Source organism: Aquarana catesbeiana, linkage group LG01 (genome assembly GCF_042186555.1).
Source record: "Aquarana catesbeiana isolate 2022-GZ linkage group LG01, ASM4218655v1, whole genome shotgun sequence".
Taxonomy (NCBI): Eukaryota; Metazoa; Chordata; class Amphibia; order Anura; family Ranidae; genus Aquarana; species Aquarana catesbeiana.
The window spans coordinates 614,964,401-614,992,112 of NC_133324.1; the positions used below are offsets into that span (position 1 = coordinate 614,964,401).

General features: G+C 39.8%; 1 protein-coding gene across 10 annotated transcripts in view; it reads left to right on the forward strand.

Annotated features, from left to right (window-relative positions):
- The window catches only part of MAPK10 (mitogen-activated protein kinase 10), a 335,312-nt gene that overhangs the window by 291,653 nt on the left and 15,947 nt on the right, over positions 1-27,712 (forward strand). For 8 of the 10 annotated variants that reach the window (XM_073600094.1, XM_073600104.1, XM_073600086.1 and 5 more), the window contains 3 exons: positions 15,993-16,175; positions 19,312-19,436; positions 27,439-27,534. In XM_073600094.1, the coding sequence (XP_073456195.1) occupies positions 15,993-16,175; positions 19,312-19,436; positions 27,439-27,534 (404 nt within the window). The remainder of the gene's footprint in view (positions 1-15,992; positions 16,176-19,311; positions 19,437-27,438; positions 27,535-27,712) is intronic. The other 2 variants (XM_073600122.1, XM_073600113.1) reach the window with 1 other exon arrangement.

Below are 27,712 nucleotides of genomic sequence, written 5' to 3' on the forward strand. Positions count from 1 at the left end.
GGGTCAGAGGGTGACTGTAGCATTTGAGAGGGAATAGGGTCCAGGGGACAGGTGGTTAGGTGGGCAATAGAAAGGAGTTTAGCAACTTCGTCTGGAGTAGCAGATTTGAATAGGGGGAGTGTCAGTTGTATCTGTTGACATGGGGTCCTAGCTGGGGGAGATACCTGTAGAGTGGAGATTTCATCACGGATTGTATCAATCTTGTTTTTGAAGTGATTAGCGATTTCCTGGGCAGTGAGTAAGTCAGTGGGGGGAGGCGGTGGAGGACAAAGTAGAGAGTTGAAGGTAGAGAAGAGTTTGCGGGGATTGGATGAGAAGGTGTTAATAAGAGTTGTAAAATAGGTTTGCTTGGCAGTGTGGAGGAAAGAATAGTATTTTTGGAGGGCAGATTTGTATTGGTTGAAGTCTTTGAGAGACTTAGTCTTGTGCCACAGACGCTCAAGAGCGCGACTACGTTTTTTGAGAATTTTAGTGTCATCTGTTTGCCAGTGTTGTAGGGGTCGAGGCCTGATTCTGCGTGTATTGAGGGGAGCGAGCTTGTCCAGGGTGGAGGACAGAGATTTATTGTAGATGGACATGGCTTGGTTGGGGCAGGACAGGGGAGAGATTTTGTCATAGAGGTGGTCGGTAGCAGAATAGAGGAGAGAGGAGTTGAAGTTGTACCTATTGCTTCAGGTCAAATGAAGAGGTTAGACTAAGAAGTTTAGAAGTAGCAGGAGTGTTTGTATTAGCAGGGATGTTGAAATCACCGAGAAGGATTGTGGGAATATCTGAAGAGAGAAAGTAGGGTAGCCAGGCAGAAAACTCATCATGGAAAGTCGATAATGGTCCAGGGGGCCGGTAGATCACAGCAATTCTTAGGGAAGTAGGAGAAAATAGACGTATACAGTGGGCTTCGAATGATGAGAGTGAAAAAGAGGGAGGAGGGTGAATAACCTGGAAGGTGCTCTGGGGGGATAGGAGGAATCCCACTCTACCTCCCTTGCGTCCATTAGGCCTGGGGTAGTGAGTCCAGTGAAGGCCACCCTGGGAGAGGGAAGCAGGAGAAGGGGTGTCATATTCGTTGAGCCAGGTTTCTGTGAGAGCAAGTAGATTAAAGGAATTAGTGACAAAGAGGTCGTGAACAGCAGTGAGTTTGTTGCAGACAGAGCGGGCGTTCCAGAGGGCGCAGGAGAGAGGGAGGCTGGTGTTGGCAAGAAGAGGAATGGAGACTAAATTGTGTAGATTGCGACTACTGTCAGAGGGTGTAGGGTGATGGGTGTGTTGGGCACAGTTAAATAAAGGGGGCCCAGGGTTTGGGGAAATATCTCCAGCGATTAGGAGAAGCAGAAGAGTGAGGGAGGTAATATGAGAATATGATTTGTATGAGGGGACATGCTTCAGTATCCTGGGGGGTATGTTAGCAAGTGGGCTTAGAGTTAGAAAGAGGTGATGAGTGCAGTAATAGGGGGAGGGGAGAAGTGAGGGTGATATGTACAGATTGTGGGGTGGAGCAGAGGGATGAAGAAAAGAGAGTTTGAGGAGAGAGGCAGCAATTGTGAAAAGGAGGAGAGGTAAAGAGTGCATGTTTCAGAGAGGAAGATGATAAAATTAGGAAATGGGGTCACCTGCAGTCTTTTATAGTTTGCTTTGTGCAAATCGCTGAAGTGCAAGAGCAGAAGTGCCACTTATTTAAAGAACCCCACTTCTTTGGAAGAACCCCACTTCTTTGGAAGAACCCCCTGCATGTGCAGCCCCCTGTATGTGTTCCCCCGTAAGGAAGGCCTTGTTTTTATACTGTGTGTTGGGTGTGTGTTGAATCTGGCAATTAATCAATTAGGAGGGCATATTGGCAACACAGCTAGCAGGGCATAACTTTCACACCACAATCAAACTGCAAGGGGACTAAAAGGCCAAAATGGTAAAGATAAGGCAACCCATAATTTAGGTAAGACTTAATGGCTAAATAAACATTGAAATAATGTGAGCATGGCTACAGATGGAGTTGAAACAGTGGTGACAAACAGAATTACCAAATAAGCTTTTTTACAGTCATGCAATATTCAGTTTTAAGGTATGTGGAGGTATAAACGCAGGTTTACCAAATAAGCTTTTTTGCAGTCATGCAATATTCAGTTTTAAGGTATGTGGAGGTATAAACGCAGGTTTACCAAATAAGCTTTTTTGCAGTCATGCAATATTCAGTTTTAAGGTATGTGGAGGTATAAACGCAGGTTTACCAAATAAGCTTTTTTGCAGTCATGCAATATTCAGTTTTAAGGTATGTGGAGGTATAAACGCAGGTTTACCTGTGAAGAGAGAAGAAGATGTTCAGATGGATGGTGCAAGAGCAGAAGTGCCACTTATTTAAAGAACCCCACTTCTTTGGAAGAACCCCCTGTATGTGCAGCCCCCTGTATGTGATAATTAATTAAAAACTATCAATACAGGCATACCCCACTTTTAAGTACACAATGAGGTTTATTTACTAAAGCTGAAAAGTGCAAAATCAGGCTCACTTCTGCATAGAAACCAATGAGCTTCTAACTCCAGCTTGTTCGATTAAGCTTTGGTAATAAAACCTGGAAGCTGATTGGTTTCTATGCAGAAGTGAGCCTGATTTTACACTTTCCAGCTTTAGTAAATAAACCCCATTGTGTACTTAAAAGTGGGGTATGCCTGTAAATGGTGTATTACATGCTATTCATACTCACTCAGTCGATATGGGATTCATTTTCTGTATTCTGCAAAAAAACTGGTTGATCCTGTTATTCTCTGTCTGCCCTTCTGTCCATGTCCCTACTGCAGTTGGGGATTTTGCAGAGCAGTGTTGGCAGTTTACACATGCTCAGTTTTTAGTGTATTTTCTGCCTGAACATATCAAATCTGAGCAACACATGTGACTATAGAGTCACACATGTGGGTGTATAGACAGTGGAAATGACAGCCCACTCCCTCCCTCCTCTTCCATGCCCACTAAACAGCTAAACACAATGGGGGTGCAAAATTACATCTTGATTGATGGAGGCTTCACCCCCCATGTTACTTTAAGACACAGGCTGGAGGGGCGTGACATAGCCTGTGAGTGGCAGAAATGTACCCACACCATGACATAAAATAATAAAGATTTAATTTCAAATATATATTTGTATGACAATTTAAAAGTTTATTGCTATTAATTATTTATTTTTACTTTGTAACCCAAAGGCTGTTTTTATTTTGAATGTGACCAGCAACAGAGGACTAGATGCTACTCCTATTACTTTTTTCCTACAGACAGGCAGGGAAAGAGCTGTGTCATGTGACAGCTGTATATCAATTAGGAAAAAGGTACTTAAAGAGGAGGTTCAGCCTCCCTACAAAAATTTAAAGTCAGCATATACAAATACTGCAGCTTTTGACTTTTAATATATGGACACTTACCTGTCCAGGGAGCCTGCAATATCGGCACCCTAGCCGATCTTCGCATTGGGTGTCAGGTGCAGCCACTGCCATTCCTGTTAGGGGGACTTGGCAGTGAACCCTTTCAGCCTCACAGCCAGTTTCCTACTGCGCATGCGTGAAGCGCGTTGTGCTTTCTAATTGCACCAGCAGCAGAGGCAGGAGGAGGTAGACAAACTTCCGAGAGATGGCGCCTCTGCTCCATCTCACGGAAGTGGGGAACGGTACCTGTCAAAAACAGGTACTCATTCCCCTCCCCCCTGAAAGGCCCCAAAGGTGGTACCAGAGGGGGGGAAAGACGGATAAGCGGAAGTTCCACTTTTGAGTGGAACATCGCTTTTAAATTATTTTTTTTCATTAAAGTAACTACAGTGCCATCATCAACACACAAAAACAGAAGGGATAATGTAAATTAAATAGTGTGTGTTTAGTATCACTTAAGCAGAAGTCCAACCAAAAAGGGAAGTTCCACATTAACCTTCCTGGCGGTATTCCCAAGTGTGGCTCGGGGTGAATTTTCAGTACCAAAAGTGGTAACCCCGAGCCACACTCGGTATTGCATCGCAGGATCTAGGCAAAGTTACTTACCTTGTCCCCAGGATCTTGCGATGTCTCCCTGCTGTGTGTGCAAGCTGTGTCCTCCGCTTCATCTATCACAGTGTCCGGCTCCGTTCCCTGCGAACGTCGCGACGCATGGGGCACGGTGCCAAATTCAAAAAGTGAAAAACACACAATACTACAGTACACTGTAATCTTACAGATTACATTACTGTATCAAATTATTTCACATCCCTTTTGTCCCCAGTGCTTTGTCCAGTGCCCTGCATGCAGTTTTATATTATATATACTGTTCTTTCTGCCTGGAAACTGGAGATTGTCCATAGCAACCAAAAAGTGTCCCTTTACGTCAAAAGCAGTTTTAGACCAGCTCGAAAATAGTGATAATAAATTAGAATCACTTGCAGAATTGAGCGATAGTGATTTGTAGGGAAATTCGTCATCAAACACTGAAAGTAATGACAGCGACAATTCTGCAACTGAGCAAATTTCAGTGTTTTTGATTTGATTACATTATTGAATAAACTTTATTATTATTATATTATTTTTTGTTATAATTATTTATAGTTATTTATTATATTATAATTTATGATTTCGTGTTTCAAACTTTATCATGCCCGGGATGTCTACTAGACTCTTGTTTGGAAAGATTTAAGTGTGGTATTCCTAAGAATTACAGGCCTACAATATAAAATGCCAAATTTCCATGCAAAACAATTGTACCGCTTTGAGCATCAAAAATCGGACATAATCATACCGCCAGGGAGGTTAAGGCCTCTTCCCCCCTTTTCACAGTCTTCTCACAGGGGAGCTAGCGATTGGAGCGGAAATTCTCTCCCCCACTTCTCACTATCTTCTGGGTCACATCACAGGCTCCAGAAGACTGCAGATAATATGGAAAGGAGATAGCGGGCAATAAAGGGAGAGAGGTCGGCTTAAGTACATCCCTGCTGTTTTTTTTTCCTCTTGATCAAAATGTATTTAGGCATCGCAGTAAAATCACTTATTCTTTCCTCTCAATGATGAGTGCCCACCCCCTACTATCCATGGTGTTGGCTAAAGGGATGGGAGACATTTTTTTTTTTTAAGGATACACAAGAGATATGTTCACAGTGATATGGAATGGAGGTTTACTTATTCACTGTATGTAGAATGTTTACTATAGGCCTGAATGGGTATTAGGGAGGGATGGTATAGGGGATGGAAGAGTGTGACTATAAGGTAAGGGATGGGAAAGGGGATAGGCAAGGGAGGGAATAGGGAGAAGGATGAAAGTATTTTTCTCTTTCTTTTATCCAAATGTCACTATTGGATTGATTTTCTTTTCTTATTTTGTTTCACGTTACAACACATGAAGTAGGGGTGGGTGAGAGATGGAGGTGGGAGAAGGAAGGGGGTAAGGGGGTGAGAATGAGAGGCGAGGTATAGGTGTAAGGACCTGGCAGTCACTAGATCTTTCTTGGTGAAAATTGGTTGGATCATATACCCTCAGATTTAGGGAGAGCACACCTCTCCAATTGTCCCTATCCTCCGTTTTAAGAAATAATTACGGTTTCTATGATAAATGTACAGGGTTCTAGGAACACACTTGTCTATATGTTTGGTATAGTCTTGTTTTTTTTTTTTATTGTAGCATGTTTGAGGTTTAATTGTTCCTTTTGGGCTGTCTTTTCTAATGTATTTATTTATAAACTATTTAAAATGAATAAAATAATTTAAATCAGCAGCTACAGTTTTTGTAGATGCTGACTTTTAATTTTTACACAGGAGACTAGAGCTCCTCTTAAAATTTAGCAGCCTGTTAATTTTGAATGGGCTACCAATATACCAGAACAGAAATTTTTTTTAGGGTTTGCTTACATTGTCCTCCTGTACAAATAGAGTATGGTATCTGCATAAAATAGAATACAATACAATTGCTTCACCATCATAAAATTGATGCCAAGTCCCATTATTTCTGTCCAGGACTGTACCCAAAGGCATGCAAAGCCATGCAGGCAGCACTCCATACTCCCTCCGATAAGTTTCACCCCAGAACTGGCTTAAAGTGTATGTCCACTTTTGCAGTAAAATTTTAGAAAAACACAATATGTGGGTTTGTTCTATGTTTCTATTCACACAGCTCTCCCCCCACCTTCAAAAAAAGTGGTGGAACCCCTGCCTGTCTGTCCCTGCCTAAAACAATATAGGCACACATAGGACATGCCAGGAGCTAGTAAAAGCAGGTGGTTGAGCACTGCCCCCGACCCCTCACTTAAACTAGGACATGCAGCTGCTCAAAGCTGTGCACATGCTTTGCTTCACAGCTGCAGCAAGTATTAGATGGCACCTCACTTTTGGCAGTTGGTATCACCACTAAACATGGCCAATTCAAGTGAATGGGGCTACGTTATAGCCGCCCTGCAACTGTGTACAGAGCAAGCAGTAGCAGTACAGTGGTTCATCATTTTGAGGGTTACAGTAGGTGGAGGATCGCTTTTCAGAGGAGTAGCAGTATAGCGACATGTGTCAACAAGCCCTTAAAAATAAAAAAAATTTTTAAAAAATGCTGTAAAAATAAAACAGGAATAACTACAGTTGTCCCAGATTATTAATCTGTGCCTTTGTTTTAAAGCAGCTTGTTTTGGAATTTCTAATGCTACTAAAAAGCATCAGAGGTTTTTCAGCCTTTCATCCCAAAGCTAATTTCACCCAACCCTTCCTGCACTGATTTCACCGGAGCTCTCTGCTTATAAATTTGATGCCTAGATCAGTGGAGCCTCTGTCCCTGGTGACCTCTTACTAGACTGATACAGCAGTGGCTTGAGGGTAATGGGCAATTGAGTCTGCTCACACCAAACAACTTCTTTGTTTATCTTCCCAGTGGATAGACCAGGCTGAGTAGGTGACATTTTGGTGATACCCGTGCATAGGGGAAAAAGCTGAAGGTTGACAGGCTGAGGAAGTCTTTTACATGCTCAGATAGTGTCAGAGGTTCCACCACTGATTGCTTAGAAATCGAGGCACAGATTGATAAAAAAAAGAAAAAAAAGAAAATCTAAAGCCAGCCATAAATGGAGCGATTTTCTTTCCTGCAATCACAGGGACTCACGACCGGGAGAACACACAGTGATTATTGCTAGCAGCTATAGCCACTGGCAATATTTCACATGAAAAATGCTACAGGCTACTTGTACCCAAGTTGATCGATCAATCAACCTTGCAGGATTTAAAAAAGAATAAATAAATAACACAGCAGTTTAAGTGTGGCTCCCTATCTTTTCAATAGTTAGTTGGACGCCAGCACCATGCTGCATTAGATTCACCAAATTTCTTACATGTTGGTACAGGGAACAGTGCTCTATGGGTTTCCTTAGTGTTGCAGTATTTTTGCTTGCGCATGATCGAATGATGGAAGTCAGTAGAGCGTTAGACACCCTCTATTGGCACTGTTTATTTCTCGCTCTGATCCCCACAGTGGCACAGTCAAAACCTTGGGACTTTTAGGGGAACACATGACACACCCCCTCTACACCATAATGCAGCACTTGGGGCACGTGAGGCCTGTTTTGAAGGCCCGAGTTCTGTCATGTGGGGAAGGTGCCAAAAAGCGTAGGGCAGGTTTTGCCAACTAAGGGTTCTTACCAACAAATGTAGGGAAGGGGTGAAATATGGATACATCTGCAAACAGTTGATGAGACCAGGAGTACATGAGAAGAACACCACACACACACACACTATGGTAAGGGTATGCAAGACAAGGTGCAGAAAATGATAAACAAGGTCACTGTGATACAAGCCAAAGGGCTGGGATTGCATACTTAAAATGTTCACAAGATAGTTTAATAATTTCAAGCAGCTAGACAATTAGAAGATAATCTTAAATACCTACAGGAAGAGATGAACAACACCTAAGTGGAGGAGGCTGTAGAAACAAGGTGGAGGAGAGTGAAAACACATCTTGAGAGGTAGAAGAAATACTTCTCATTGAGGGAAGCCCAGGGAGGAGTGCATAGATGGGAGATAGTACAGTATGTGGGGCAAGTTCTCAGAAAGGAGAAACAAAATAAAATCCAGATATTTTTCATTATAACAACTTATTTGCTAATAGAGCCACTTTTAGGCCCTATCAGTGATGTCTGCTTGTACAATCCTGAAAGATTCAGTAGAGATGTATGCTTTGAGTATAGCTTTTGACTGCATACATAATGCATACGCATCATCGGAGAGATTTTTTGTGAGTGCAGGTGCCAGAACTTAGTAGAACATTGCTTAATTGATAGCAGTATTCTACGTAATGCATCTACACACCAGCTTCCTGTTAAAAGAATTAGGTTATAGAGAAATGAGTTACTTGTTTAAATACTGAATACAAATGTAATTTTTTTTTCAAATATTTCATGAAAAAGGTACATTAGTGACATTTTATGAAAAAGGGACATGCATTAGTGAAAAATTTGGCTGTTTACCTATAATTGTGTATATTTAATGCCTTGATCTATAAAGAAGTTTTCCGGTACTGGCAAGCTGTTTCTTCAACGATTATAAACAAACCCGTTGAACAAACTGAACTAGAGAAAGACATGTGAGATGTTTACATACACATATATATTATAGATCACCAAGACCAGATCTTTGTTTAAACATGGCATTTGGTATTTTACTGAGCCTTTTCCCCAGCACGAAAATGTAAATGTGCCTATATTTCAGTTCTGTAACCCACCTGAAGTCTCAAGCTGTTCAATGGATTTGTTTTTTGGAGAGAAGAAGAATGGGTTCCATTTTTATACAGACAGAGGGTTTTTGTCCTGCAGGAATACTGCAATCCACTAACTAATGTCCTTTACAAGCTATAGACTTCTGTTCAAGTGCTTCAGTTCATCAGCAGAATTTCAGAGCTCAAGGTTAATATCTCATGCTTTTCACGAGTGTCTTGGCAACCACTTCCACCCACATGCATTCATTTGTCTACAGAGGATGTACACTTGAAAACTTAGAGCTCCATCTTCTGTTCACATTGTAAAACACAATGGTCTTATATGAGATCTCAAGTACACGTGGGCTTTTACATGTATTATCAATAATAAGCACTATAGTTTTTTAACATCAAACCCTTATTCATTTGCGGTATTTTTTTTTTTTAAGGAAATCACATTTATCATAGTTAATGCATATAATAGGGTAAAGCATTATGCATATATTTATAGAATAAATCTACTAGAGATTAAAAAATAATGCAAATGTGCTTTGATGATTTTGTTGTGATGTCATGAGTACATATTCATGAGTATGTATGTAAAATTAGGCAATGATGATTCTATATGTAGCATCCATTCGAATTTCAGCATACAAGGAATGGGCAGAAGCAATATTTTATGTTTCCATGGCACTGATAGTATTGGAAGGGTTAACATTTTTTTTTTCCTCGAATTTATTTTTTTACCATTAAGCATACATTGCTCTTAAAATTCTGTCATATTATGATACTTTGAAGAATCTCCCAGCAAGTTACTTCCACTGTGCACCAAAAACCATTCTTAAAGTGGGGTTCCACCCAAAAAAACAAAAATACATGAAAAATCCTAAAAAAAACAAAAAACAAAAAAAATTTGGATTTTTTTTTTAACTTACCTCTAAATGCCTGTTGTTAGGGGGTCCCTCGTAGTCTGCTCCTTCCAGTGCCTGGGCTGGTGACATCACTTCCCCCTCGGCACAGGAAGGGCTCCGCTCTGCTCCCTCCCTCCTGTCAATCATCTGGGACCCATTACAGGTCCCAGGTGACTGAGCGGCCAATCACGGTGCGCTTGGCGCTCGCGCATGCGCAGTGGGTGCCAGGCTGTGAAGCCACAGCCCGGCGCCCACAGTAGCAATGCCGGCGCCGCTGAATGGAGGGGGAGACGAGCGGGGCTTCGATCCCCCGCATCGCTGGACCCAGGGACAGGTAAGTGTCCAATTAAAAGTCAGCAGCTGCAGTATTTGTATCTGCTGACTTTTAATTTTTTTTTTTTTTTTTACTGGACCCCCTGGGTGGAACTCCTCTTTAAGTTGGCATCCACCCCCCCCCCCCTGCTTTTCTTGCTGCTCGTTTACCTAGTTGGGATTTAGGAGCCACAGAATATCAATTTAATTTGTAAAAATAAAGTGTTTTTTTTTACCAACATTTCTTTTTGTTAAGCAGTGTTCCTGTAATATGTCTGGAACACTACCATACTGTGCAATAACAATCTGTTTACACCCTTGTAGAATGTGGAAGGCTGAGGTAAGCTTAACCTCTGATATATGTTTTCACCAATAATAGAGATTTGTAAATCAGCTGTTAAAAATTGCATCCAATACCTTTATAACACATGACGCTGGTTCCTCTTTGATAAATCAAGTGATATCATCATATCTTATTGATTGATAGTTTTCCAAAAATCACTTAATATGCCACATCTCCTTTTTGATATCACATATTGTATTGTGTCGAATTCTCAAAGCACACTGCTGAAGGTCTCTAGGGCTTAAATCAGTATGGTAGGGGTCCTCATGCTTGGTGGGTCTTTACAATGGAGATACCAGCCCGAATGTCATTATAAACTTCATTTTTCATTTCTGAATGAAAAATAAAACTGTATAAAAAAGAACATTGACTTTTTTTTTTAGCCTAGGTTCATATATATGCGGCATGTTTGAGTACAGCAGCCCATTCATTTGAATGGGCTGCTGGAAGTCCCCAACCCTTTTTTTTTTTTTAAACCACGCTACACCAAGTCACATGGTGCCGCAGCACTATGTGATTTGGCGCATCCAAAAATTGCAGATACATGGAGGTGCTGTCATTAAGAATTAATTTATGCCAATGATTTCATTTATTAATAATGGCACGTGTTGGCTAAAGAGCAGCCTGTTTTGCCTGCGGGTCAGAAACACATGCAAATTTGCATACACAATCATGAACGTTCCTGACTTGCGCAAGTCTGAACCTTGCCTTAAGCCACCTGTCCCCAGTGAAATTTTTGCAAATGCTACCAAAAATCGCAAATGTAAGGCACTTGTAACCATCCACTGGTGAATGTTTATAAATATGTCCCTACGGTCCCGTTCACACTTGTGCGATGAAGGAATGCAAGCAAAATCATGCACATTCCCCTACCACACAAAAACGCGCATCCTTTTTTTAGCAGGCATCCTGCAGTGCCATTAATTTTTAATGGCACTTCAGTGCTCCTTACTAAAGTGCTTGATTGCCTTCATATGTCTTATGTTTCTATTTTTTTACGCATAAATATTTGATGACTCTGAGCCATTTAGAGCTATTATCGTCTATGCTTTTTTATTCATTGTTATTAGAGAAATTTTTCACACCTTAGGAGATGCCCTAAAGAAAATATATATAGTTATCTTTTAGTCTCTCAACAATTACAATGCCAATTCAAAAAATTTTATTTGATAATGTAAAGTGCAATGAAATATAAAGGAGTTATATAATAAATGAAAATTTATAAAAGGACATTTTTTTTAAATGCATTGATGAAAAAAAAAAAAAAAAAATATATATATATATATATATATATATATATATATATATATATATATATATATATATATATATATATTTTTTTTTTTTTTTTCTAAGTGCTATAGTCCAGTACCATATACCAGGCCCTATATTCTTTTGTCATCTGCCTTACAGAGTTATGCCCCGTACACACGGTCGGACATCGAACGGACATTCCGACAACAAAATCCATGGATTTTTTCCGACGGATGTTGGCTCAAACTTGTCTTGCATACACACGGTCACACAAAGTTGTTGGAAAATCCGATCGTTCTGAACGCGGTGACATAAAACACGTACGTCGGGACTATAAACGGGGCAGTATCCAATAGCTTTCATCTCTTAATTTATTCTGAGCATGCGTGGCACTTTGTGCATCGGATTTGTGTACACACGATCGAAATTTCCGACAACGGATTTTGTTGTCAGAAAATTTTATAGCAAGCTCTCAAACTTTGTGTGTCCGAATTTCCGATGGAAATGAGTGATGGAGCCTACATATGGTCGGAATTTCCCACAACAAGGTCCTATCACACATTTTCCGTCGAAAAATCCGACCGTGTGTACAGGGCATAAGAAAAAGGGCATGGAGGTTAATAGAGTAATACTACTACTACTTCATAGATGGTTTTACTTAAAATCTCATTCTGCATGGTGTATACGAGGGCAGCTTACTAAAGCTGCAGCAACAAAAGATAGTGATTGCTCATAAAAAACTCAATTTGCTTTTCCTAGTGCTGGTTTGTCAGTAAAGGTTAAAACATTATTAAGGTTTTCTTTCGATTTTAAACACTAGCTGAATGCTATTTTTAGGAAGTAAACAGTGAAAGCAGCATACACTGGTCCATGACTGCTTTCTTCCCATATTGCCATTATATAACATTGATTTCATAGGTGAGCAGACCCAGAGACCCATTATTGGGGTTGATTTACTAAAGGCAAACAGGCTGTGCACTTTGCAAAGTGCAGTTGCCCTCTGCGAGTGCAGTTGCTCCAGAGCTTAGTAAATGAGGTAAGGCTTTACTTTGCAAAGAGTACCCAATCATGACCAAAGAAAATTAAAAAAAATGCATTAATGCTTACACATGATTGGATGATGGCAGTCAGCAGAGTTTCTGCTCATTTACTAAGCTCTGGAGCAACTGCACTTGCAGAGGGCAATTGCATTTTGCAAAGTGCACAGTCTTTTTCCCTTTAGTAAATCAACCCCATTGTGTTGCAGTTTAACAACATGTAATTGATGTAGCTGCAGGTAATGATGTGTGGCACAGCCAGGGGCAAATGATGCCACCCTACCCTGGATAAATTTATTACAGTGATATGAGATTTAGTTTTTCTACAGTATTATATTTATTAAGCTTACAAAGCACAGCTTACCACATTGCATAATAAAATAAAATACATTTTCTGTACCCCATTGTTCCCCCTCAGGCTAAGTTCAAACTTGGGCAGTTTCTGAAAAGCAGTCTGCGGTAGATTGCTTTTCAGAAGGCGGCTAAGCAGCCTACGTCAGACGTTCATGAGGCGATCCGGCCACCTCCTGAATACCTTTTCTTTTCTATCTTTTTGTTGAATGGTAATTGTTAATGGGACTAAAGCACTGCAAGTGCATTTGGCTCACAGTTTCAGCAGAGCCTCATTGACTTGTATGGGCAAGGGGTTAGATTTACTCAAATTAAAGAGTGCAAAATCTGCTTTTAGTGTTTTTTTTTCTATTAAAGCTTATTTTGAACAAGATGAAGTTAGAAGCTGTTTGCCTACCATGGTCAGTTGCACCAGGTTTTCACAAATACCTCAATGGCAATTCTGTCATAGGGAATAAACTATTCAGTCTCAGGGAGTATGAGAAGACACAGGGCCACTCAATGAAACTGGTGGAGAAGCGGTTTAACTTTAAACTATGTATGGGGGTTTTTCACTGTCAGGGTGTTAAGGGTGTGGCATTCACTTCCACAATTGGTGGTGTCAGCATAAAGTATTGAAGTCAGCAGGAAGTAGTTTTGAAAAACTCTTGGTATCTTAGCGAGCACAGTATACAGAGATATGGGAAATGATTATGAACAAGCACACCTACACAGGTGTCACTGGATGAACTGGTGTCTTTATTCAACCTTACCAACTATGTAAATATGTAAGATTTTGCACTCTCCAGTTTTAGTAAATAAATCTGTCTCCTGTCAACTTGAAAGCTGCACAAAATTCGCAGCAGCTACGATACTGTGTACATGTGTGCAACCCCCTCCAGCTATATAGTAATTTTTAGGTAGGCAGTCAGAGATGGGGGGGTTAAAACTGGGGTAGATCCTCTGGTTTTTACCATTGTGTGACAGAGGCCTTAAAGAGGCTCAGGAAAAAGTCTAATTTTGTCTACTTACTCATGGATGGGGCTATTCAGTGATCCAACACTATCAGCCTATTAACATGCACGAAATAGCCTCTTGAATGTATGATCCCAGCTCTTAAACTAGCCATATTTTACATAGTTGCTGTCTATGCCTTCCTGTTCAGGTGACCTCCACACCCCCCCATTTCTTCTGCAGGCATCACATTTCAAGATATCACAGAGACAAGTAAGGAAAAACTCCTAAATGAGGCCACAGATAAAAATAAAACCTGACCGTAACAAAAAGAAATTGCTACAGTTAGGCTGACATCCAAGTTGTACAGTTTACATGCTTAAATAGTTTAAACTATTGCAATGCCTGCATTAAATCAACCACAGAGCTTGCATAACACATATTTGGCAGTAATTAAATGTTCATTTTAATTTAGATCCCTTTTTCTAGCAGGGGTATTTTTTTTCCCATTTGTGACCTCTGTGACTTTGACCAATTTTACAATTCCATTCTTTCAGATATTGTACTGTACCATCAAGACCTAAAAATGATATTTGAATGCAATCATTTGGGCTAAAAACCCAAGTGATGAGGTGGAGTGGTTGTTAAGGTGTTGCCTCTGATGCATATTTGGTTCTTTGAATATCAATAACTTCACCTACCCTATGGACCAGCCTGTCTCAACAAAGCTAATTGCAGAGTAAGACTGAAACTTAAAACAATCATATGGCTATCGTACATTTGCGGTGCAAATTAATGAGTTTAAGATTGTAAATTGAGTATGCCTCCTTTGTAAGTGGAAAACAGTTTGATTTTTTTCATATTGTTTCTTGCATAATTGCATACAGGTAATTTTGGGTTTTCTATTTCTTGACTATCTCTCAGGGACTTCATAAAACTCAACTCTAACTATTTGAAGAAAAAAAAAATTGAAAAGGGTTTTTAATTTCTGTTTGATGACTTTATGGTTATCTTTATGGCTGTATGTAACTGTGGTTGTCAGTCTTCACTTATACAGTACTGTCTCTTTCCACCAGGACAAGAAATGAGGTGAACAGGGGACAGGAAGGCAAAGATCCTTTTTGTTGTTATCTCTTTTTCCATTGCAGAGATTTTACATCACTTACTGTTCCTCTAATCCATATTATCATTCTGGATATAGGAAGTGAGGAAGAATCTCCCCAACGGAAACACAGACAGCATTTAAAAGGAACTTGTACTGTGGAAGCTACACCTAAAAAAGACAACAGAGGACAAAGGGCTAGTCACAATTATTCTCAGTAAGATGCACCCAAAAAATAGGGCTAGTTACAATTATTCCCAGTAGGCTCTCTGTCATATTCCTTGTTTTATAAATGTACCCTTTAACTGGTTTCTAGGGCTTTTTTCTGGAGACTTTTTTTCTACTCAAATGATTTCCTGTCAAGTATTTTCTTTGCACAACATGGAAGAAATACAATGGTTCTCAGCCCTATACATCAATTATGGGCTATTATCAGGGCATTTATTCTTACTGTAAATGAATCTATTTTATATTAATGAACAACAACATTTTCAACTGAGAATATGATAACTTTTAGTAGGGATCCAATACAATCATAGTTGTGCATTTCAGTTATGATATAAATGTTATATTAATATGTAATACTAAAAAAATGACTTATTGCCATATTACCAGTTTCATGTGTTAACTATACGGTATATTGGTTCAAAATGTTCATGAGGATGGGATATCTAAATTTTGCATTTGGCAAGTCTGTGGTGTTCCTAGAAATGTGAGCTATACATACTACTTTTATACCCAACCAGGGTAGTATGGTTTTGTGATGACTGCAGGTTTGAATAAGTGTCAGAACCTTTTGATGACACTAAGGAAAGCCAAATACATTGTTTTGTCTTTTATAAGCCTCTTCCTTCCTATTTTTATGGAATGGTTCAGTCATCACTGTGTTTGTCTCCCTGCTCCACCTGACTTGACCAGCATAGGGACAATTCCTTGTAAAAGTGCCCTAAGCACACACACACACACCACCAGGTTTTAGATTGGCTCTTGGATTGTTCACACTCAACATCATATGGAAAACCCTTGCTCTATAAGGTTGCATGAATACACTATTTGAATGGAAAGTCTGTTTTTTTCCTTGACTTGCATTTTCTAGATATTGATCAGTGGAACAAAGTTATAGAGCAACTGGGAACACCGTGTCCAGAGTTCATGAAAAAACTTCAACCAACGGTTAGGAATTATGTGGAAAATAGACCCAAATACGCTGGTCTCACATTCCCCAAACTTTTCCCAGATTCTCTATTTCCAGCAGATTCAGAGCATAATAAACTCAAAGGTAAGCAGTATGATTTTTTCTATTAGATCATTTATTATCTGAATTGCAGTAGTCATTTTCTCCACGCATTGTCCATTCTTAAAAACTCAATTTGACTTGTCTAAATTTCTTTTTATTTACTGCACTACATGCAAACAGAAACATTCCTTACTGCTTAATTTAATTCAATTGATTTTAGGCTACACTCCATGGGCAATGTGTTGAAAATAATAAGAAAAAACTCTCCACTTACTTGCATTGTGATCAACAAAAATCTGCCACAAAGATTGCAATACAAGACAATAGGGAAAATTTGATTGCTGCAATAAGCAAACAATAGTGGCTGTCAGGTGAGCTCCTGATATACCACACAAGTAGCTAGGTTTTATTTCATGGAGGGCAGTGCTCTGCGGCAATAGCAATGAAAAGTTTTTGAAAAGTTTTTTTGGGAGTTTTCTACAGGATCATCAGTACAGATGGATCTCTCACAAGTTCCAACAGTTCCTGTTTTCAGTAGCTTGCCTATACAAAGCCAGTCATTTAGCACTTAAATATCTTAATCTCAATGACATTTATTGGGGTGATGTTTAGCTGTTTTTAAGTGCCAATGTGATGTTTGCAAGGTTTGAAAAGTGTATGGGTTCAGAAATTAATAAAATGTGTTCAAAGCAACCGGAGAATATGGTGGCAAATATAGCAGCATTGGAAAATGTACAGTATGTGAGTTTTAGGGAAAACTGAATAAATATAGATGCCGACTTGATTTGGCATGTGGCTACCACATTTATTTGCACATGTTTGTAACTGAAACCTTTGTTTCTATTAGAATGTCATTTTGTAAAGAATGTGTAGAATGTAAAATATTAGAATGTAGTTTATATTAGGGATTCTAGTATGAGTGAGTGCTGGTAAATTTTGTAGTATAAATGCAATTCTTAAGTTCTTTTCTGCAACATGGAAAAACTATGAATATCTGGGTTTAGGTTAGCTTTAGATTAAATTAGGTTTTCACTGAAGTGCTTACTTAAGACACCTTGGATATTACTGCTACAGTGTGTCTGTAGTGCAGATATGCATGCATACATTAGTATGATACAGCTGTACATATTTGTGTGCAGTACAACCATTGTATAATTATTTTTTTTGTAAATGTATGGCTACCTTAAATTTGACCTTTTAGTTGATCAAAAGTGATTCAGAAGAGATCATACTAACAGCAGTGACAAATACTAACACTTCCTGGTGCCTGAAAGTATTTATTTTATTATCGGGGGACTCTGCATCCAACCTCCACATTGAACACCAGTATTTTTGAACTGACTCTGCCTACAATGACTTACTATTCTACTCCCATCTTCTCTCCCATTCAGAGCCTCATTTTGTCATGAAGACACCCATATTGGAATTATGATTGGTTAGGCAGAATATGAGGTCCTGGTAATAGTGAGGGCTTAAGACCCAGAGACTTCCCAGATCCACAGAAAAATAAGTTTTGCTGTAGAAATCATATATGCAGTTATTTTGACACTTACAACAGATTTACTAAAGGAGTAGAGCATGTTCACTTTACAGAGGGAATTTTTGCTTTGATGAATGAGGTAGAACTAAGTGAAAATTTACATTGCAAAGCATACCTACTGGTAATTATGTTCACTAAAGATTAAGAAAACGCAGTTTTTGCTCACACATCATTGGTTGATTGAAGTTAGCATTGCTTTTCCTTATTCTCTAACCCAAGAGAAAATTCACTCTGCAAAGTGAATATGCTCTACTGCCTTAGTAAATCAACCCCCATGCTAATGCCTATCAGTATCCTTAAGAGTGCAAGAATTGTCTGTATGCCATTCCTAATTCCAACATCCTGGACCACCAAAAAAGGAACACGGGGTTATTTACGAAAGGCAAATCCAGTTTGCATGGCAAGTGCAAACTACCAGTGCAAAATGCACTTGAAATTGCACTGAAAGTGCACTGGAAAGTGCAGATGCTGTAAATCTGAGGGGTAGATCTGAAATGAGGGGAAGCTCTGCTTATTTTATTATCCAATCATGTGCAAGCTAAAATGCTGTTTTTTTATTTTGCTTGCATGTCCCCCTCAGATCTACAGCAACCGCACTTCCAAGTGCACTTTCAGTGCAATTTCAAGTGCACTTTGCATTTGTAGTGCAAAGTGGATTTGCCTTTAATATATAACCCCCATAGTGTTAAAAAGAATCTGTGATGATGAAAATGCAGAAGCTGCCATTTCTGACTTAATTTTTAAAGGTGTAGGCTCTATATCTGTCATCCCAATTCTAGCTTCTCTATCTTGTCACTTAGCTTGAACAAGCATACGGACTTCACTGGCTTCATATTTGTTCTAGGTCAGTGATTCTCTAGGTAGTGAAGTCTGGATAAGCTTGGGAACCCCAGAGCCTGCATTGCAAAAAACAAATCAGCAATGACACCTCCCATATTTATTTTCAGGTTCAATTTAAAGTGGCTTTAAACCTCTGATGTGAAATGTGAACAAAGCATATCCCTCTATACTGTGTGTTTGTCTCAATTGTTTCATCTCTGTGTATCACTTGAGTCCAGTCACTTCACTGGGTATATGTAAGGGTTTACAACCACTTTAAGAATAAATTAAAGCAACACATAATGACATGCTGTAATTCTTGTTTTTATTTCAATGTACTTGTTTGTATCAGCATGCAGACTTTTCTAGGTACAAGGTCTAGGGCGCAGGGGTAAGTAGATGGAGAAGAGCATGAGAGAAATGGTAGACAGTAGTGGCCGGCAGAGATGTGTATGGGTGCAAATGCAGTTAGTGAGTGAGTGCACATGGTGCAGTGTTGGTTAGTTCAGAATCCAAGAGGTATTAATGGACAATACAGTGTACAACAGTCTGCAGAATGTAATATGCTGTATATAGCATATATATATATATATATATATATATATATATATATATATATATATATATATATATATATATATAAAATCATATATATATATAAACACATGAAGCCATAATATATGAAATGTTATGTGTCATTACAAGACAAAGGACCAATGTGTGGGTTTGTATAACATAGTGTTCCAAAACAGTGACTGCAGTATGTAGTATTTACCTATTGAGCTAATGTGAATTTTGCTACTACTTTTATTTATGCAGCTAGTCAAGCAAGAGACCTCTTATCAAAGATGCTTGTCATAGATCCAGCTAAAAGAATATCTGTTGATGAGGCATTACAGCACCCGTACATCAATGTATGGTATGACCCTGCGGAGGTGGAGGCGGTAAGACTTTTTTTTCTCATTTGTTGCTGAAACATAACAGAAAGAAATATGGCCTGTGATGAAATTCTCCAAAGGGAACAAAGAAAACTCCAGTTCGATAGGCTGCATGTGGAAGAGTGGGAATGTTTTTCCAGTTTGTATTGTTATCTGCCACTTCATTGGAAAAAAAAATCCTTCACTTCCTGACATAACAGGAATTGAGAGAAAATCAGTGTCAAGAAAAATTATGTAAAACCCCTTAGAATGAACTGGTTTTCTGTACTAATTGCCAAAAAGTGTGATCTGATCCTCATCTAAGTCACAACAAGCACAATGTACTTAACAGGGGGCGTCACTCCCTAATCCATGCGCCCGGACCCTAATTTACATGCAGGGTGTCGGACGCATGGATTTCAATGTTTATTTTTGTTTGCCGCCCCCCCAAAAATGGAGCACCAGCCGCCACTGGAGCTTAAACTGATAACTACAACTAATTACTTCAACAGATAGCTAATTAGAATCAGTAGTTTGCACACCTGGAATCCAAACAATGAAAACAATGAAATGAGTTTGGAGGTGTGGTTTAGAGCTACTTTGATTGATTAAAGACACTCAAACATTTTAAGATTGCTCCCCATGTCCCTACTCCCCATATCCTTGGCTGACATTGTATTAATCCATTTTAAGATTGCTGTTCATAAGAAGCATCAGCTGATGTGAACCATTCCCTGCAAAAAAGAGCTCTCTGAAGACATACAATCAAGAGTGGTTGATCTATATAATGCTGGAAAGGGATACAAAGCAATTTCAAAGTGTTTAGGCATCCACCAGTCAACAGTTAGACAAATTGTCTATAAATTGAGACAGTTTAGTACTGTGGCTACTCTTCCTAGAAGGTGGGAGCCCAGCCAAGATGACTCCCAAGGCACAATGCAGAATATTCATGGAGTAACAGGTATTTATGGCAGAACACCATGGAGGAAGCCGCTGCTCTCAAAAAATTAAAAAAATGCTGTGCACACAAAGTTTGCCAAAGGGCACCTTGGCAAACTGCAACACTACTGGAAAAATGTTTTGTGGACTGATGTAGCAAAAGTTGATTATTCTGGGGAATACTTAGCACTATGTATGGATAAAAGGGGGCACAGCTTACCAACATCAAAATATCATCCCAATGGTGAAGCATGGTGGAGGGAACATCATGATTTGGGCTTGCTTCTCTGCTTCAGGGCCTGGACCACTTGCCATCATCGAGGGGAAAATGAATTCCCAAGTTTACCAAAACACCCTACAGGATAATGTCAGGGTGGCTGTCGGCCAGCTGGAGTTTAGTAAAAGTTGGGTGATGCAGCAGGACAATGACCATAAGCATCAAAGTAAATCCAACACAGGCTGGCTTCAGAAAAAGAGCATGCACCTTTTGAAGTGGCACAGTCAGAGCCCAGACCTTAATTGCATAGAGATGATGTGGAATGACCTCAAGACAGCTAATTACACCAGATACCCTACAAATATGTCTGAGCTGAAAAAGTTTTGTACGTTGTGCAGGTCTGATCCAGGGCTTTCGAAAGCACTTGCTTGAAGTCATTTCTGCCTAAGGAGGTTTAACCAGCTATTAACTCCAAGGGTTCACTTACACTTTCCTCCAGCACTGAATTTTTTTTATCTTTTTTAGTAGTTTCTGCACATATTTTATTTCACAAATAATTTATTGGCTTTTTAAAGCAGTATACAGCAAAACTGTATACGGGTGATGGAGAAACCTAATTTCTCCTTACCTGTGGCTTGTTAATGTATAAGAATGCCTTCTCCAATACCTGGTCAAGGGGCCATATAAGGACATAAATATGGCTTTAGCTTAACTGGCCTAATGCCTAAGGAATGCAGGCTGACCAAGCCCTCTATCCTCCTTAAAAGGTGATATCACTGTCCAAACAACTTTGATTGATCATTTACTCACATACTAGCCCTTTATCTATCACAGCCCAAACTGGAGTAAGCTCTAGCAATGTCGAGAAGCACATGTCTGCCCTGATCGTCTGCCAAACTGTTGGAAATGGGCAGGGACTTTTGAAAGAGTATCTATATTCTACCTGATGCTGTCTCTTTATATATTCTTTTGATATTATTACATTTGTACTTCTGTCACTATAGCTGTCATTACTCAAGTAAATGTTATAGATATACTTCTCTGATGTTTATCAAGATGTGGGACAAACCTATATAAAAAGGTTTCCCATGGGGTATGGGTAAGGTTAATGTGTAGGACCAACTGGAGCATGTTGTAGACTTGTATCCAAAACTGGGAAGCCTTGGGACAAAATCACCAAATGTGCAAAAGTGTACCACGTTTGTTACAACCCTGAAAACAATGCGGGGAGACATTAAGGGACAAATCTAGAAAGCTAGCCAGCCATATGTTATTCCAGCTCATCTGGTTGAGGTTGGTGCTCAAATCTTTTTCCCATTTGTCCATATAAAAGAGTCTACTGGGGCCAGTAGAGTCCATGAGAGACCTATATAAGGCGGATACCAAGCCCTTAGAGGGTCCTTCCTAGAGTAATTCTCACATGGGGTCAGGCATTTAGGAAAGTAAGTGCAATGTGAGACTAAGCTGGAGAGATAATGCTGTATTTGAGTATAGCAAAAGATTTTTCCAGCAAGCAACTCCCACTGTTTTTGTAGGTATTCAAAAGATTTAATGTCATCAATTGTCAGCAAATCATATATGTTCCTGACTCCTCTCGCATGCCACCATCGGAAGGTGAGGGGATTGTCATAGGCTGGAATAAATAAAGTTGTGTCAAGTATCCCAAATAGGGACAAATGGGGCAAAATTAAGTTACTAGAGAATTTTACAGTGTTCTATTGCTGAAGGTATTGTTGTAGAGATGGGTCAGAAATTCTAGGTCTCTGAGGTGAAGGGGGTGGGGGGGGGCAAAAATAAATTGTCTAAAGGGGAAAGGAGAAAATTCCACTACAGTGAGGTGGGTCCACATAGGTACTTCATGGGTGCCATGCAGGGATACCCGAGGGGATATTTGGGCCAACATAAAATAGTGCTTAAGAGAAGGTACCGCTAAACTGCCTGCAAGCCTTCATTTGGTAGAATACTGAGGTTCACAACTTAGGACTGTTATTGGACCAGATAAAGTGTAGCAGTTTACGTTTTAAAATCCTCAAAATTCAGTATGTGAACCGGCAAAACTCAGAAATAATAGCTTAGGTAGTTAGGTCATTTTTATAGCATGTATTCTGCCGAACCAGGAGATGGGGAGGGGCTTCCATGAAAGAAGAAGAGTGGCCAAGTCCCTAAACCAAGAGGTTTAAAGTGTTTCAAAAGATAATATTAACCCAGGTTAGGTAGGGTGGATGGCCAGGTGAAGCAATAGTAATCTTGAAGAATCCGAAGTTGGTTGGGGGGGGAGGGTAAGGTTCAGTGCTTTAGATTTAGTTTCATTGACTTGTAGGTTTGAAATAAGTCCAGAATCTGTGAGGACTTTGAAAAGGTTGGAGAGGGTGGTATGACTAGAGGAGATATACTTTAAGATGTCACTTGTAAAGAGCATCAGTTTATGGTGTTTCCCAACTATTTTGATGCCATGGATGTCTGGGTTTGCTGGAATAGCTGCCTCCAGGGGCTCCAGTCCCAGAATTAAAAATATAGGGGTGAGAGAACACCCCTGCCTAATATCCCATCGGATTGGAAAATAAGTAAAGCTTGCGTAGGTCGGTGTGGCCGAGTGCTGGGCGCACAGAGCTGAGATCGTGGATAAGAACTGCTCAACAAAACCCCATCATGTCACGTACCTAGTAGATGAGCCCAAACTGCGGAGGAAGGCCTCGCTTACTCCTCCAACTCGAGGCTCCTGGTAGAGTAAACAGGAAACACAGGAGTGTAGAGTAGCACGAGTGCCTGGCAGGATCAACAGCAAGGAGGACAGTCCGGAATTCCAGGTGGCACTGTGCAGGGAGGTCAGCAGACTGGAACAACAGGCAGGTGCAACAGACTGGAGACTGGAACAGACTGGAAGGAGATTCCCACTGGACTGGAACTCAGAAGGGTCAGACAAGCCAGGCCATACACAGACAGGGGTACTGGAACAAGGCTGAGGCAGAAACAGGGTCACTGGAACAAGCTTGGTTGGTATTAGGCGGACAGCAGAAAGACCAGAGGAGTAGGCAGGAGCAATGTCAAGACAGGCCGGTGGTCAGATGCAGGCAGATAGCTGGGATAATCAGAGGCAAGCCGGGTAATACACAGGAACAGGTTCAGATAGCAAGGTACACACAGGAATGCTGTAGATCAGACAGCAATGTCTCTGTGTGTCAGCCTGGTTTGAATAGCCCGCCTGGCGCCAGGGGCCATGCGCACGTGAGCACGTGCGCTCTCGTGTATGCGCGTTGGCACCTGCAATTGCACACCAGCAAGTCCGGATCTTCTGTTACTGGCAGGATCTTCCTGACACCCCACTTCCAAAGAGCAAAGAGCTGATAGTTCGAAGATGGGGTATCAAAAGCCTTGCGGACATCAAGACATACCAGCAGAGTTGGATTGGTGCATGGTTGCATTTTGGTATTTGGTGATAAGCTTCCCCAGAAGTGAGTTGAGTCTAGTTGGCAATAGGATTTTCACATCAATATTTAGAAGAGATATAGGTAGGTAGTTGAACGATGAATGTGGGTCTGTGTTTATTTTAGGAATCATGACTACATTGGCCTCCAAGAATTACAGAGAAAAGGAATTTCCTGATTTAGGATGATTGAAGCAGCACTGCAAGTGTGGAATGAGTGTTGTAAGTATTTTTGTAAAATAAAGCAGTGCATCCATCCAGATCAGATTTTTGTTTACCTTGAGGCTTTTAATTGCAGCCTTGACTTCTTCAGTGGTAATGTCGGCATTTACGAGTTCCCGGCTGAGTGCCGAGAAGATGGGGAGCCGAGTCTTACTGAAGAATGCTTCAGCTTGAGTTACTGAGAAGGAGCCAGAAGCTGGGTAAAGGTGGGCCAAGTGGTGTTCAAATTCAGACCTCTATTGGGTCTCCAGTGAGGACACACTGGCTCATACATAGTGTGATAGATTTTATTTCTGGAGTAAGGTGACGCAAGTGTTTCACCAGCATGGTGCTAGGTTTGTTGCTTTGGGCATAAAACTTTTGGTTGTCTCAGTGCATCTGTCTTTCTGATATCTTGGTAAGGCAGATGTTTATCTCAGTCCTGGCCTTATGCAGGTGAGATTTGATGTGGGGGGTGATGCTTGTACGTTTGGTGGCCTGTGTCAATTCCAGCTCTAGTTGTTACTTAAGTCGATCTCTTTTCTTTCACCTCTGCAAGGCCAGTTGTATCAGGTGAGCCTTGTAGGCTTTGCACACCGTGGCTGGAGAGGAGACTGATTGGACATTCTGGTAAAAGTAGTCTTTAGACCGACACAATGCTGTTTATCTAAAACTTTAGGGTGCGATAGCAGGGATTCAAAACGTTGTTGTTGGAATTTCCGATTGTGTGTACACAAGTCCATCGCACAAAAGTTCACGCATGCTCGGAATCAAGCAGAAGGAGCCGCACTGGCTATTGAGCTTCCTTTTTCTGGGCTCATCGTACGTCTTGTACGTCACTGCGTTTCCACGTTCATAATTGTTGGCCAACATTTGTGTGACCATGTGTATGCAAGACAAGTTTGAGCCAACAACCTTCGAACAAAAATCCACGGTTTTGTTGGTGTAAAGTCCGATCGTGTGTACGGGGCATTAGAGTCTGGATTAGGTGAGTTTACAGGACTCAAGGTGCGTGATTAAGTAAGAGCCGCCACAAGTAAAATAGCTCCCTTGGCATGAGAGGCAAGCAATTTCAAAAAGATGCAGCACCGTGAATGTTTAATGGGTGTGTTCAATAAAGACACAAGAAATTCGAATTTGATGTGTTATCAGCTTAAGCACATTGTGTTTGTCTATTATTGTGACTTAGATGAGGATCGGATCACAGAAAAACAGTTAATTCCAAGTGGGTCACATACTTTTTTCTTGCCACTGTATTTTCCTGTGTTTTGATATAAAAATAATTATTGAATATTCATTGAATATCTCAGTTGTCTGTAATTTTTGGGACTGGTTTACTAAAGCTAAGGTAATTTTAAATCCCCTTAATTTGATTGGATAACTGAAGTGAATATAGAAGAGAATGACAGATCATCTTGTAGAATGGAAACCCCCTGAGAAGATAGCACTCACTGTTAATTGACAATAAGAAAGCATGCTGGGAGCCAGCTCAGCAGAAGACTATTTTCATTTTTTTACTCCCCCCCATTAGTATGACCCACCTGGTCTAGACCTAACCTCTAGCCCCATTCTGGCGCTTTTCAATGTCCTTGTCAATCACATAAAAAAGGCATTTATTTTTTCTGCCATAGAAGATAAAGCTTCCTTTCAGTTGCTCTCCATGGTGCTGAGGGAAATAAAATATAGACTGTATTGTCGCAGCATATGATCTTCTATTCAAAGCTGCCTTGCTTTCAAGCGTCACCAGTTTTACCTTTACTTTAAATTATAGCACTTCAGAGGTTTCATCATTGTTCTGTGTAGAGATAAGTAAAACTAGCCAAAAAGAATAGCAGAGAAATGTAAATCTTTTTGTGAACCTCATACTGATGCATGCATCATTTGTTTCACACAGCTACACAGATTTAGAGATGAGACATCAACCAATTTACAGATACATTTTTTTTCACGGCTGAATGATATACAACAATGCAATGTAAAAAAAAGTCATACAACATAAATGTTTTCCTTGTATTACACCACTGGTTTAAGTCGCTTTCCAATGAGTAGTTTTGAAAAAAAAGCATTGCTCCAAGCTTTACAATGTAAACAAGGTAGGGTTGCTTGCAGTAAAGATGATACATACATATTTATAGATTTTTCACATAAAATATGTTGTCCCTTCAGGTATTTAGTAAAATGAAAATTACCTAATGATAACAATGCACCAAAAATGAGCATTTATAAAAACATATCTTAAAATGCCTTGTTATTGAAGAATTTCAACCAATAATACAATTTTTATATTGTCTCCCTCTTCCATGTTGTATGAATTTTGGAACATCATGATGTATTAAACAGTATTTTTCTTCTTCTCCATAGTCATAATAAGTAAACATTTACATACTTCATCATCTTATAACTGTTATTGTTACTATTATTAGTAGTATAAGTATCAATGCTACTCGCATGCTAAGTAGTAGTAGAGTAGTAGAGTTCAAGACTTGTGCAAGTCATATTGAATCTATGGTTCCAAACGGTGAGCCTCCAGGGACTCCCAGCTGCTGCTACTTGCAATGGTCACTTAACAAGAACTCAGCTATTTTTTGCTCAGACAGACTGCCTACCCTTCTTTTTATTAAAATGTTTAACATTATTATTACCAGGGGCTTGTTATGTACTATTTTATTATTATTTTTTTTCTCTAAAAGTTATGGGGGCTGTCATTGTTGCCTTCTTTCTAAAAATGCTAGGTGCCTGGGTATTATACTGATCTTGTGGCATCAGTCTGACCATGAGCAATTATTCGCATTAGGAAAGTTAGAGTAAAGTCAGAAGTCCTCATAGATACTTTTTCTGGATTAGTGACTCTGCGTTTTGGCCAGGCAACCAGCATTCACAAAATTAGAAATCAGCAATGGCAGCCTTTATGTTCCCCTTGGGGAATGTTTTCTTTAAAGTAGTATAAACCCAAAAACAAAATGTGATGGCTGCATTAGTGTTCTTTTTTAGGCTTTATTTTCACCTGGTGATCCAGCCATTACAGAGCACACTGTCCAAACAAAGTAACAGTTAGAGGGTTGAGACAAATCATTTACCACAAGGTTGTTAATAATGATTAGCTATTATTTGTTTATGTAAAACCTTTCTACCAAAAGGAGAAAAATAAACAGCTGCTGTAACTGCTTAAAAATGTTAGCTGAAATTCAGCTTCAATTTGTTAGTCAAATCCATCTAAATCTGCTAGTCTAACATTACTCTCCCACCAGACTGACAATGCTGCTGTCCAAAGGAGTCTCCATAGCTCCTCCACGCAGAGTGGAGACACCCTAAAACAGGAAGTTCGTTATCGGCCAGCTCACCAGGTGAAAATAAAGGAACAAAAGTCTAAAAACAGAAAACTAATGTAGTCACTACATCTAAGGATTGGTAAACTGCAACATATTCAATTTTTGTTTTTTGGGTTTAATACCGCCTAAAGTTTTACTCAGAGACATTTGCTGTATAGCTGTAACAAGGATTTAATAAAAATTTAGGATTGAA